The sequence below is a fragment of the Ambystoma mexicanum genome, chromosome 5p, assembly GCF_040938575.1.
Source record: "Ambystoma mexicanum isolate Mex_15411 chromosome 5p, UKY_AmexF1_1, whole genome shotgun sequence".
Taxonomy (NCBI): Eukaryota; Metazoa; Chordata; class Amphibia; order Caudata; family Ambystomatidae; genus Ambystoma; species Ambystoma mexicanum.
Window position 1 is genome coordinate 1,115,324,339 of NC_090930.1, and position 13,943 is coordinate 1,115,338,281.

The 13,943-nt window shown below is 44.1% G+C and overlaps 1 protein-coding gene and 1 long non-coding RNA gene across 6 annotated transcripts in view; one reads left to right on the forward strand and one right to left on the reverse strand.

Annotated features, from left to right (window-relative positions):
- The window catches only part of KIF13A (kinesin family member 13A), a 2,203,773-nt gene that overhangs the window by 1,130,588 nt on the left and 1,059,242 nt on the right, over nt 1–13,943 (forward strand). For all 5 annotated transcript variants that reach the window (XM_069613597.1, XM_069613593.1, XM_069613596.1 and 2 more), the window contains one exon: nt 7,238–7,400. In XM_069613597.1, coding sequence (XP_069469698.1) covers nt 7,238–7,400 — 163 coding nt within the window. The remainder of the gene's footprint in view (nt 1–7,237; nt 7,401–13,943) is intronic.
- LOC138481750 (uncharacterized) lies at nt 4,543–6,082 on the reverse strand. Its single transcript, XR_011274379.1, has 4 exons — nt 5,784–6,082; nt 5,612–5,700; nt 5,398–5,519; nt 4,543–4,953 (listed from the first exon to the last, which is right to left on the reverse strand). It is a non-coding gene; the product is annotated as an uncharacterized lncRNA (long non-coding RNA).

Consider the following 13,943-nt stretch of genomic DNA (forward strand, 5'->3'; position numbering starts at 1 on the left):
GGACTCTCCTGCTATCACATGCTCTTGCCAAGTACTAAGGAACCCGCTCCAGGAACGAGATCAGGTGGGGTTTCTTGGATCTGCAGTTGGCTTTCCTGCTGCTTCCGTGGCATCTTGAACCTGTCCGCGTGAGTCCTGGAACCCTTCCACACCCCTAGGTTTCCCTCAGTTCTTCTGACAACACTTGGTAAGGTCTCTTGTTTTACCTACCTTTGCACAAGTTATTCCTGCTTGCCTGGTATTTAACCTATGTTTCTTTTCAGCTTCCTTGGGGTTTCCAGCACTCGGCGGCGTCGGACTTCTCCACCTGTGGCCTCAAGGGTTATACAGGGAGTAGATTTATATCTCCCTGTGTGACAGTTGGGGACGGAGGTCTCACATATCTTCACGACGGTCAAGGTCTAACAATTTGTCCCTTTCTGGAGAAATGTTGCTTCTTCGGTATTTTCTCGATCCTTTCACCCGCTGTCTCTTTGGACCTTGAATTCGCCATTATCTTCCTTCCTACGTTGATGCACCTTGATCGTCCCTTTGTTCGTGTGGTTCTACAAGCTCTCATATGCATGCTTTGATCTCCCTCTCAGATCTTATGCTGCCATGTTCAAAGGAGAGGCAGAAGGGGTATCCCCATCTGTAGCGAGTGTCCCGTTCCTTCAACCATTTCGCAAGGGTACCACACATTCTCCTAAGAGCTAGCGTCAAGGAGGATAGGTCTTGGTATATCGTTATTTGTGCTCCACTGAGAGTGATTGCACCTCCACGCCTCGCTTTCTCTAGAATCCTGGCCTTGTCCTGGTAACGATGGAAGTGGGCAAGGACCGATCTTGGACCCCCAGGAGGACCACCGGCCCTGTGGATTTGTTCAGTTTTGGGCTTGTCGATTGCGTCGTGGGCAGCTAGCAGCTTAATAATGTCATGAAGTGTTTTCTTTAGGTCTTCCTCTGTTTCGCCTTCTTGTTCCGGAATGCCAAAGATGCGCAGATATTTGCGTCTTTCTCGATTTTCCAAATCGTCCATCTTCAGCTTATACTCTTCCTCCCTCTGCTCAAGGTCTGTTATTCTATGTTCCAGCTGTGTTTCCAGGGTGTCTATCGAGACTTGATTGTTCTCCACTCCGTCTAACCTGTCCTCAATCTTGTCTAGACGTTGAGTAATCCTGTCAATTTTGCTATCTATGTTGGCCCCCATGTTTTTTATTTCACTTAGCAGTGCCGCAATATCTCCCTTTGTGGCGGCTGTTTCACCATGCGCGTTCACTTCGTTAGCCATTTTGGGGTCACTGGCGCGGTGAGAGAATGGAGCATAAGCCGAAGTGGCCAACTTTTGTTGTGCATACATATACTCTGGGTGCTACCCCGTGACGTCCCTTAAAGGTTATGAAAATGTCAAGGTTAGAAGTTGGAATGTCGAGGCTTTACACCAGGGTCAAGTTATGGTCTTAGTGGATCCTGCGTTCAGGCAGCTCTTTCCGTCCCAACGTGGTAGGTGTGCTATGATGTTGTCGTAAGAAATAGCTTCTGATGACTGCTTGGTCGCTTGGTTGGGGGGGAACTGTTTGATATCCCCGTAACCCTAGCTCTAGTACCTATCCTCTGCACGCAGGTGTTCTGTTAAACCTTTCTTAATCCCTCTGCCCCTTGTGCATGGATGTCAGGTAGGGCAATGTTTGGCCAGTGTGACCTTAGTCCCAGGTGTCTTCAGTGTGATTCCAGGAGCTGAGGCGTGTCCTTCGGGGATTTCAGGCTAAGTGTGATGACTCGGGCATCTAGTAGGTGCATTGCCATACGTGGTCACAGTGCTCTGTGGGGTGCCGCCTTTTTGAGTTCTTTATACGAGCGATTTGTGTTGTGAATGGAGCCAGGACAATAGCCTTTAAAGGGGGGGGGGCTCAGAGGGGTGTAATTCAGGTTGCCGGGATGCAGGGGGCCAGGTAGATGTGCTGCGCTTTGTTGAATATGGGTTCTTACTTAAGGTGACTCCCCCTGGCCTCACTGGTAAGGATTTGCCTGATGTTCACGTGGAGCAAGTTTGTGTGTTTGAGCGGTTGTTAGTGGTCCGCCTGGTCACACGGGAGACCGGAGGCCAACAGTGTTTGTTGCTGTGGGTTCCTGCAAGCCGTACATTAGGCCTTCCTATGCACCGTTACATTCTCTGTGTGTATTGGTGTCTGTCTGGGCCCCGACCCAGCTCTGTTCCATTTTCTTCCTCCCGGGTCTGGCGGAGTGGCGCTTTGGCCCTGGCAAGAGTCAGCTGGAGTGCGCTAGCGTGGGGATCGCCCTGGGGGAAGTAGCGGCGGAGGCTGATGGGGACGCGGGGCATGTTCTTGCTCTTCCAAGAGCGCTGCACTCACCCCTTAGCTGTTGGGTCCCGGGCGTTCTTCCGGACCTCTATCCCGCCTTCCGTCTAGCTGATCGTGAAGCGGAGGCCCTCTGATCCACCTCCAGGTGTGCCGTTCCGCGGGATGGGGCTGCAGTCAGTCGTCCTTCAAGAGATAGGGGCTCGTGTGGCATAGCCACGTGAGCAATTTTAGGAAGCAAATTTCTCTATGAAACCTTGTCCGATTTTCTTCCGGGTTTCGCCCAGTTGGAGGGGGCCCTTTCCGACGTTGTTTCATGTGTTTTCAGCTCCGGGTGGGGGTGGGGGGTCGAACAGTGGGGGCTCTCGCTGCATTTCAGGACCCGAGGCGCGGAGCTCACTCGAAAGGGGAGAGCATCCGTGCGGCCCCTGGTGGCTAACCGATTAGGTAGATTTTATTCACCACTAGTAATACATCATTGTCATAGATACCCGTCTGAGGCAGGAGGATCTGGGTGTCATCTGCTGTAGGTGACACCCATATGGTCCAGATCATCGAATAACAGCTTCGTAAAGATGTTGTACATAGTGGGTGATACACAAGAGCCTTGGGGGACACCACATGTAATGGGAATTGGGTCGGTTGATGGTGATGCTGATGGAGAGAAGACTCACATTGTTCTATTGTTTAGGAATGATTGTATCCAGGTAATGGCATTCTGCGAGAAATGGGCTGCAGAGGCGAGGTGGTTGCATCAAACTGTATGGTCAACCAAATCGAAAGCCGCAAATAAGTCCAAGAGTAGTAGCAAGACAATTTTCCCATTGTCCTTGAGTTCATCTATCTGAGCTTTTAAGTCAATTAATGCAGTTTCGGTCCCATGTAGAGGTCTGAGTCCAGATTGTCGGATCCCTAAGAGGTGGTTAGTCTCAAGATATTCCTGGATTTGTAGGTAGGTTACCATGTCCAGTATCTTTAAAATGCTTTTTCCCCCAGGGTAAACGATGCAAATGATTCACTTTATTAGCATTTATTTTTTTATGAGCAAGTAAGTTTAATCAGATAGTTGGTATATTTACTACTGTAGAAAATGCACTGTGATCACAAAGACTTCTTGGATTATGATCGCCCTAATCAGTGTCCGCAAAGTCCTTTCATTTCGTTTTCTGAAAGACTTCAGTTTATGGAGTCAGGAAGTTAGGGATGGACTCCCTGTACGTAGGGCCACAGTCCTTTCATTTATGCACTTTTTGTTCTGGAATGGAGGCTGCTAAGGCTTAGGCCAACTCCCAGCATAGAGCTTTGGGCAACTCTACTCAGTGCAAGTACAATACAGAAAAAGGTCTATTATTGGAAAAGGAGGTGTTCACAGAGCCACTGATGTGGAGTTTTATATTAGGTACAGTTTTAGTATGCGCTGTCCCAACCCACCATCACCTATCCAACGCACCATTCTCCACAGTTCAGCAACTCTCCACATTTTCTGGGAGCAAACCCAAAATAAGACACTGCAAGCAAAATCTCTGGTTTCCCTTTAGGTCCTCTGTGGGCCACTATTAGTAATCCACTTTGCCTGCATTGCAGTCTTTGGACTAGATACCTTAGATATTGGTAAGGAAAGATTTTGTTTGTTTGTTGCTTTCCCACCTATTTCAGTGGGATCCACAGCAGATATGCTAACTGCTCTGTGATCCTGGCATGATTTATGTGAGTGTCATCTTTTTAAGCGCCATCACTGACTTAATTCACTTAGGGGTCTGGTAAAAGTAAACAAATCGTTTTGATTATACCATGCTTCATGCTAGACTTCAGCCTCCAGTCCTCGAGGCTACTAGTGCAGGGGAAACCAGTCCCACGTTCAATGGTATATCATTGCTGACTCCCTACTGACAGTAGTTCAGAGGGACCTTGTTTCCCCTTTCATTGCACTTTTTGGCCATTGTTTCCATACCCTCTGTAGTGCAGACAGGATGGTGGTAGTGTTACCTTAATTGTACACTTTGTAGATACAATTCTGTGTCCCTTTTTATTTTTCTACCACTTTGTAAAAAAATAAACCTCATTGTTTAATCCCCGTCTTTTTGGCTCCCTGTCTTAGTTGGCCATCTTCCTCAAGGATAGAAACAAAAGTGAGACCGATTACCCCTCTTAACGCTACTTAGCCAATAGAACACTGTTTGTACGTTAACACGTGGTAGAAATAACCCATATTCCACATAAAGAATGTGTTGGAGTACACACTAAACTTCTGTAAAAAGCATAATTTTATTAGATTCTCATTCTATTGCATAAAACAAACTTATTGAAAGTCATCAAGAAACATAATTTGACATCAAATTTTGCTCATGATTGAAGACTAAAAACAGTGCAACGTCACAACACTTGGAGAACACAGGGAAAATAATGTTGACACTATTAAGGTTGAATCACAAGAAATACAATACAATTTAATGAACAATTACAAAGAAAAAAAAGAGCCCTAAATTATTTTGTGAGGGTATCTTAGATAGTCGACATGTTTCGGCCTGCTTAAATATTTTAGACACTATCCCTAGTGTCATTAGCTCAACAATTAAAGGCCATCTTCAGGACGCTGATTTCTTCACAATTACACAATAATTATTTTTACCCCTGGTGAATGTTCGTAAGAGGATAGTCTAAAAAACAGATAAAGAAATATCAGAAGTCATAGGGGATAACACTTAGTGCAGTTGTTGGTAATTTCTAGCCTTCTCTGGCATGTGAACATAAACATTCTCTTTCTTAATATTCTACACGTACATCAAAGTTATATACATAAAAGACTACACTAGGAAAAGACTAAATATGTTCTTGCTTAACTGGCATAAAACTAGTAGCCTAAGAAAAAAGGACTGTATTAACTGCAGTTTCAGAAGAGTTGTGTCCTATATGCGTTCACACAGTAACAGTAAGGAACAATGGGGGGCTAATCTAAGCGCTTCCACAATAATAACAAACACCTAGCATAATCCATACTATTAAATAGCAATTTAAAGGGCTATATGACGAAGCTGTAACTGCATCTATTATTTCTAAACATTGAACATCCGTTGAATTGCAAAGAACAAGATCAAACTTACATTTGACACAATTGTCACAATGAGTCAATCAAGAGAGTCACGTTTGGCAGATTTTCCGATTTATCTGTAAAGAGCCACACTGGCGGGTCATGGGTGGTTCAGTCCCACTTCAATTGGGGTACCTGTAAAGGGCATTTTTGCCGTTAGTTTGTTTCCAAATAATATCTATGGCTATTTCACAATGCAGCAGATATATATGTTACCACAGACTTACTTTTTTATTTATGTTCCCAGTCGAACTTGGATAGCTGTTGCCATGTTCAAAAGATTTTCAACTACATACATGGGAAGTGATTCTGTAAACTGAGAGATGCCATATGAGTTATTTAGGCGGTTGAACCCACAAAAGTGCTACTATCAATGTTGGGAAGAATGAACAAACTTACATCCAATTATTTAAATAAATTAATTGATAGTAGGTGTAGGTCGTGGGCTTCAAGGAATTTTTATTATTCACACAGATAGTGGTGAATAAAGTACTGCAGAAAGAGAACATGTTTTAGTTGATAAAAACCCATTAGGTAGCCGCAAAGATCCTTTAGGAAAAGAGGAATGAAATGATCACTGCGTCCAACTGTTGCTTTCCAAAACGAGTGTTGATGGAAAGAGAAGGAAAGGAAAAGCAAACTTCCCGACGCGCGCACGTAGACGTTCAATGCCTGTTCCAGGCGTTCTAAAAATACTTGAGTTCCGGGTCACGTGATTTCACAATGACGAGGAAGGCTCACCAGTCATGTGATAATTCGAAAATACGTCACTCAGGGGCGTGTGTGTTCTGAATACTTCACTTGGTGTCTCGCGTTTTGTGATGTTACACATGTATGCAGTGGAAGCGTGAAGGAACCTCAGCTTGTGCATGTGCCTTCTCGCTGGGAGTTAGTGTATTTATATATCTGAATGCCTAATGTGCGCAAAAAGACAGCTTTGACACGCGTGCGTATCATATTACAGTGCTGCATTTGGAATTGCATCTAATGCCAGTGTTCAAATAAGAAACATTGGGAACCACTTCATATTGGTTTTTCCACACCTCAATTATTTTAAAAAACACTGTTAGCCTATTTGTCAGGCTCTTGCAAAGAACAGAAAGTGCTGAGTTATGCATAGATACTATTTAAGGTTGCTTGTGCACGAGCTATTGCCAACAGTACAATGTATGTGCAGAGTCATCATGCAAAAGGCACTGAATAATGCAGACAACAACTGTGTGGTATGAGGATACATGCAGGAAGGGGTATTTTTATATTTCTTCCCAGCTGTGGGATGCGTATCTCACTTGGTCATATACCTACCAGAGTGCGATCCTACATACCTTGGTTGCACAGTTACATATTTTAAGATGGTTTAGAATCATACTGTATGGTCTTTAGGATTTACACTATTGTGGCCGCTGTTGTGAATGTATTTAGATGACACGCTAGTGTAAATCCTAAAGACCATTAAGTATGATTCGAAACCATCTTAAAATATGTAACTGCATTTATCCTTATACCTCCCAGGTGTTGCCTGCATTATTCAGTGCCTTTTGATATAAATAGGGGTGTCCTACTTGGCAAATGGAATTCATTAAAACAGCAAGTGTACTTGCAAGGGCCACTGAAACGGACACCTATCCTAATGCTTGGTCAAGTGAACTGGTCAGAATTGTTTGGTATACCCTAGTGCCATGTATCATCCACTCTTTTGAAAAGTAACGGTGTTGTGTTGTGCCATTGAAAAGCTGTTTTATGCTTGGTTTGTTGACATTTGTCTGTCTTCTTCTTGGCTTTTCTGACATTGCCACTCACCAATAATAAAAATAGATTGCTTTATATTTTCCACATTGCCTACTGCGCCAAAGGGATGAATTGTTTCGCCAGAGCCTGGCTAAACTTCGGGAACAGATTGTGCGGGCCAACACTTTGGTGCGAGAAGCCAATTTCTTGTCGGAAGAAATGAATAAGCAAACGGATTACCAAGTGACTCTTCAGATTCCTGCAGCGAACCTCAGTGCCAACCGAAAGGTAAACCGTGCAACAAGCCCATGAGAAGTGTTGGGGGTGTATGCTCGCTGGGATCCTGTTATGAGCTTTAACCATATCTGTTCTAGTATAGTCATAGAGTGTTATGTTTTTTTATAAAAGTAGGGTATGTTTCTTCGCCCCGTCATAAATGATAGTTTTAGAAATGGCAAGGAATAATTTTGAATGGATTTTGCACCAAATATGTTCCTTTTTACAAAAGTCCAAAAGATCAAGCTCAAGTGCTAATCTATTAAAGGCAAAAAATGTAAATGTGTGCTTTACTCCGCTGAGAAAAATGGAAGGGAGGAACTGTGTAACAAGGCATCAGACAAAAAACAAGTTGCCCCTGTTAAAGTTCTTTCGGCTGGATGTTCCTCCCACATATTCCTCCTCTTTGATATTCGATATCCAGCTTCAGCTGCTTCAGATTTTTTTTTCAGCAGAGGGCACTGTGCGTCGATGGCATCCACCCGATGTCCCTCGAGGGCCTCCGTCTCGTGGATGATGTCATCGATGGCATATATAGCATGGACAGTGCCCGTTGGCTTCAGTTCTGTTTTTCCGTGAATGCTATTGCTTTGAGAAATACAGCTCGCTTCATTTCTTCACAGTGACTTCATTACTTCATACAAAGTATGTCTTCTACGTCGACACCGACTACCCTGAAGACTGGGTTCAAGAAGTTAGAGATTATGGTTTGAAAATGTCATTTACCGACCCACACCGTATATATTTATGGTGTCTCGGGGTGGAGCATGAGACCTCTGAGTGCTCCAAGTGCCATTTGATGACAGGAAAGGCCTTGAAGGAGCAAAAGGGGAAATTGGCAGTAGGGCAAAACCCCAAATCATCTATCCCAACCAAAAAAGCTTAGACTGACGAAGGAGACTCTCCTCGGTGGAAGAAAGTTAAGAGTTTGAGATCGAGGAGTGGCTCCCACCATTCATCGTCGTCGGAGTCCAAGAAGAGGCACCATAGGTCGTCTTCTTTGACTTCATCGTTGGACACTTCCCCTGAGAGGGTACCTTGCCCCACAAAGAAATCCACTCTGTCTGAATGGGAGGCTTTTAGGGCAGAGATGCTACAAATATTTGAAAACCAAACACCTCAAGCTATGCTCCTACCGCGCCTTACAAAGAAGCCTTGAAAGAAAGGGCTCAACCTAAATCCTGCGCGCCCAGGACAGAGGCCTGATCCTCATCGGGAGCTGTTGAGGCCTCGATCCGATGACATGTCATTGAAGTATCCATCGAGCCGAAAGCGCAAGTCGAGGTCGTCGACACCACAACACCTTTGATGCCGGCTGCACCTTTGACGCCAGCCCAAACCCTCGACGTCCCCTTTGACACCGAAAGCATCGACGCCAGCTGCGCCATTGACATCGGCATCGAGCGCCTCATCAAAACCTATGGCGCCATTGAAAAAGGTTTTGATGACTCCTCCAGCTTTGAATCACTTATTCATTAAACCCTTGATGCCTGAAAAGACTTATGGGCCTTTGCCAAGGAAGGACTATTTTAAGTCCCTTACCTCAAAATATGAGCGAAATAAACCCTCAGACAACGATGCACCGGATTTGGCCTCCAGTTTGGTACGCCAAATATCCCAGAAAGTTTTATCTCTGGGGAATCAAGGTTGAAAGACCTTTATGACAATCTGCAGACGGCCAGTAGGGTGGACACCTCACCTGAGCTAGAGTTTGGAAGACCAGAGGATGGGGAGCATGCTGATGCATCATATAGACAGGTCATGTCCACTGTAGTGGAATATATGGAGTGGCGTAGGCCTACATTACCATTTGAACAGGATGATCTTACTGACATTCTGGATAAGGATCCTCAGTCAGATCCTATATTACGTTTCACATTGCTCTGCAAAACAGGGTGGCAGCAAATTGGGGGATGCCAAAAACCAATCCGGCTATCAATAACAATTTGATCAAGAAGTACCGCCCTTCCTGTAGTGAACCAGACAACCTGTCTAAACACCTCACTCCAGAGAGTCTGGTGGTACAGGCAGCTACCGCAACTTCTAAGCAAGCAGCTTATACCATCCCTCAGATAGGGACGACAAAAGAGTAGATGGATGGGCAAGGAAGGTATTTTCTGCAGGGAGTATGGCGCTCAAATCAGCCAACTCCACATGTGCCCTTGCAAAATGTACATTCAATCTATGGGATTGCATTTCCATGGCGGCAGAGCACATTCCTGAGGGGGGTGAAAGAGATGGGTTCTGAGCCATAATTACAGATGGCAAAGAAGCGATGTGCGAGTCTCTTCAGTCAGGTCTGAAATCTGATGACAGCATCAGCAGAGCCATGGCTACTAGCACCGTTCTACGCAGATTTGCGTGGTTGAGGAAGTCAGGTTTTGCACCGGATGTCATGCCATTTGACGGATCTCACCTTTTTGGCAACAAGGCTGACGAGAGCCTTGAGAAGTTGCAGACCTCAAAGGCGGCAGCCAAATCTTTAGGTGTCACTATTAGGCAGCCCAAGCCTTTTTGCCCTAGTGGACAACTTTGGAGGGGTAGATCTTTTCGCTAGTACTCTTCAGTTGGAAGAGCAAGAGGAATGGCTGGTCAGAGAGGTCAAAGAAACTTCCCTAGTGGTGGACTAGGGAGGGGTGCGAAGCCAGCTCAAGCAGGGGCATCTTTACCATCTGCCACTGCATCAGCCGACTCAAAACCTCTCTGAGGTCTTGAGTCACAACTCACCAGTGGGGGGCAGACTATCTCAGCATCTAGAAGAATGGCGAAACATTACTTTGGATGCTTGGGCATTACAGACCATAGCCCATGGGTACTGCCTTCCTTTCATACATAGGCCTCAGAGAAATCCACGGGGGAGCCACTCTTTGAGGATTCCAGATCTGCTTGCTTCTTGTGCAGGAAATGTTAACCCTGCTAGAGAAAGCCGCTATAGACCAGTGTCTGTAATGGAGAGGAACAAGGGATGGTATTCCCCTTATTTCCTAATACCCAAAAAGGACGGAGGACTGAGACCCATCTTGGACCTGAGGTACTTGAACAAGTTCCTCAGGAAGGACAAGTTCAAGATGGTCACTCTTTCTCAGATCCTTCAGTCCCTCCAACTCAAGGATTGGATGGTGTCATTGGACCTTCAGGATGCTTATTTTCATGTTTCAATCCATCTTATGCACAGAAGATACCTGAGGTTTGAAGTTGGTGGTTCTCATGATCCATTTAGAGTTCTGCCATTCGGGCTAACCTCTGCCCTAGGGTTTTTACCAAACTGATGGTGGTAGTGGCAGCGAGCCTCTGGTGAGGGGGATTCATGTCTACCTCTCCCTGGACGATTGGCTGATCAGGGCTCGTTTTCCCAAACAAGGCCTGCATCCTCTCAACGTCACCTGCCACTCTCTTCATAGACTGGGCTTCTCACTCATTTACAAGAAGTCCCATTCCACACCTTCTCACAAGCTCCGGTTCATTGGAGTTGATACATCCTTGGAAAAGAGCTTGAACTCGAGATGAGTGTTTAAGGCATTCCACAGATGGTCTCCACATTTTAAAGTGCTTAGCGTCTCCCGGTCTTCTTTTTTTTTTTTTCTTTTTTTTTAGGTCGCTCGGCCTCATGGCATCCTGCATTGAGAATGAGATCCCTTTAATCGGTTCTCACAACTCAGTGGTCCCATTTCTCAGGAAAGATGTTGGATCCCCTTCAGGTTTCGAGCAGAGTCGCACTGGATCGCATGTGGGGGCCTGAAACTTTGCATTGATGGTCAGCTTTTCATTGGCTATACAGGTCACAAACTGTTTTAGGCTGTTACGAAAGTGGATCATTCTGGCTATTTCGGAATGTTACAGACTGGCAGGCAGGGATCCTCCTGAGGGGTTAAGAGCCCATTCCACCAGGGGCATGGCTACTTCTACAGCCCTGCAAAGGGGTGTACCGATATAAAATGTCTGTGAGGCAGCAACGTGCTCTACGATTCACACAAAACAGTGAATCGTAGAATGGAGTCTTCCCTCAATCAGGATGGGAGCTTTGGAAAAGCACTCCTGCATTTGGTTCTTGAAAACCTTAAAGAAACTGAAATTCTTACTCCCTGCACCAAATCTAATACTGCTTTGGGAGTCTATCAAAGATGAGGAATATGTGGGAGGACACAATTCATTCGAAGAGCAAGTTACTTACCCCTGGTAAAGTTCTTTCTTTGACTGGATGTTCCTCCCACATATTCCTCATTGCCCTCCCACAGTAGAATTTCCAATGCTATTACAGCTGTCGCTCCTTCAAGGCCGAGTATGGCCATTCCGGTGGTTATGCAGGTATTTCTACTGTAAGAAAAAACAGAACTGAAGCCAACGGGCGCTGTGTGTGCTATGTATGCCTTTGATGACATCATCATCGAGACAGAGGCCCTCAAGGGACATCGGGTCGACGCCAGCGACTCACAGCGCCCTCTGCCGAAAAGAAAATCTGAAGCAGCTGAAGCTGGATATTGAATATCAAAGATGAGGAATACGTGGGAGGAACATCCAGTCGAAAGAACGTTACCAAGGGTAACTAACTTGTTTTTTGTCTGATGCCTTGTTACACTGTTTCTCCCTTCCATTATTAGTCCCAGCAGGGGAAAGCACCCATTTACCTACTTTGCTTTTTAATAGATTAGCACTCGAGCTTGATCTTTTTGTCTTTTGGGACTAGGAACATATTTGGTATTTTTTGTGCAACCATAACTTCATTTTTGGGGTTGTGTTCAACATAAGTGTGTAAGGTTTCTACCTGCATACAAGTGACAGCATGACAACCTAAATACAGTAGCATCACTTCCAACGATGAATTAACTTAAGCCTTAGTACGGAGCAGTACATTTCAACCAATATCTCAGTTTAGCTTTTGAGGTATTCGTCTTTTGAATCTTTTTCAGCTGATTTACCAATTTCATGGTTTTCAATGACTTTGCAAACAGGTGGTTTTGCCATTTTAGGGTCCGAAATTTAGGGGAGCTGGGAGCTATTTTGCTCCTGCTTTTAGCTTAGGAGAGCCTGATTACCTTGAAAGTAACATCTACCAGGAGCTACTTTTGACTCCCCAGGCCAACTGATGTCTTACAAACATGCATGCATGTAATTAAATTTGAGCATTTGAGAATGCTAATAAAGACGAAGTAGGACTCATATAGTACGTTTACTACAGAAAAAAGCACCCCAGAGGGTTGCTCTATGGATTATTAGAGCTACCAATCGGACCCAACCTGAGAAACGTATGCATCTAAAAACTTAGATATTTGTTGAAGCTATAAGAAATGTACCATTTAATATTGAAATGGTTTATTCATTTTATGCTTTTCTTCACAAAAAAGAATTAAATTGATTTCTCTTCCTATGAAAAACAAATATATATATCTCTATTGTGATATCCGTGAAAACACCTTCACCACAATTTTGAATGCACTGGGTCTGAATCACAATTGATATGTATTGCTCTGATTTTGTTAGGATGGCTCCCTCGCATCCTAGTATTATAAAACTGTAAATACATTTGTTTACGGAACACAGAAGAGACATTTTTGGAATATCCAAAGACTTCCGGTTCACAAATTATGCCGAACAATTGTTTTTCTTCATATAGACAGTTAACTTAATATTTATCTATGGCATCCATCACCCATTTGTCTAGGACTCATCTAGTGCACCGTTAAACGTAATTAATCATTCATAATGGACAAAAAGTTAATGTGTGCATCTCATATAGAAGTTAGATTTGCAGTGCGCTGAGTACTCACTCATGGTTCCCCAGCAGTGGCTCCTGCCTGCTGGGGGATGCCCGACATCCAGGAGCTGGTGTTGGCTCTTGCTCATTGGATGTTCATTTCAAACCCTGCATTTGGTTTTGATGGTATGATGGAGTTGACTACACTGAACGCTTCTAATAGTGTTTTCCTCATGTAAAGTATTTGATAACATGTAAAGCTCACCACACAATTTCGACTTAGCTGTTGGTGGCTCTTTACTTGTCGTGAATGTGGCCACCTACTAATAATGACCACTTGATAAGGGTAGGAATTTTGTTTAACCATGTATTTATTGAGGCAATGAAATAAAGGTGTACATGAATTGCAGCTGGATGGTCCTTAACCCTGAGACTTAATATCAGATAGTGTATCGTATCCAAAGACTACAGAGGACAATGTCATATTGTTCTGTAAAACTTTGCTACATAAAAAAAAGGCAGCGATATCAGACTTGCATAAAAACCATATATGGCAATATTGTCAACATATTTAAAAAAAAAAAATTAATGAGTATTGGGTCAAACCTGTGGGTTTTACTCAAACAAGCTGAACATTATCTAATTGTATAGAACATAATATATAAGACCTACTTTAAGGCAAGGGGCATAAATGGAAGCAATGATGACCCGGAGAGGGGTAAGATGGAAAGTACCAATGAGTTTAGAAAATTAAGCTCCACATTGGACCACTACCAGTAATAATTACCAAGTAATCGTGCATCAAGTGTGCGCTCGTTTTTTTCCAGATTGTATGGAATTTCTGTGAGCTACCATGATGGTTA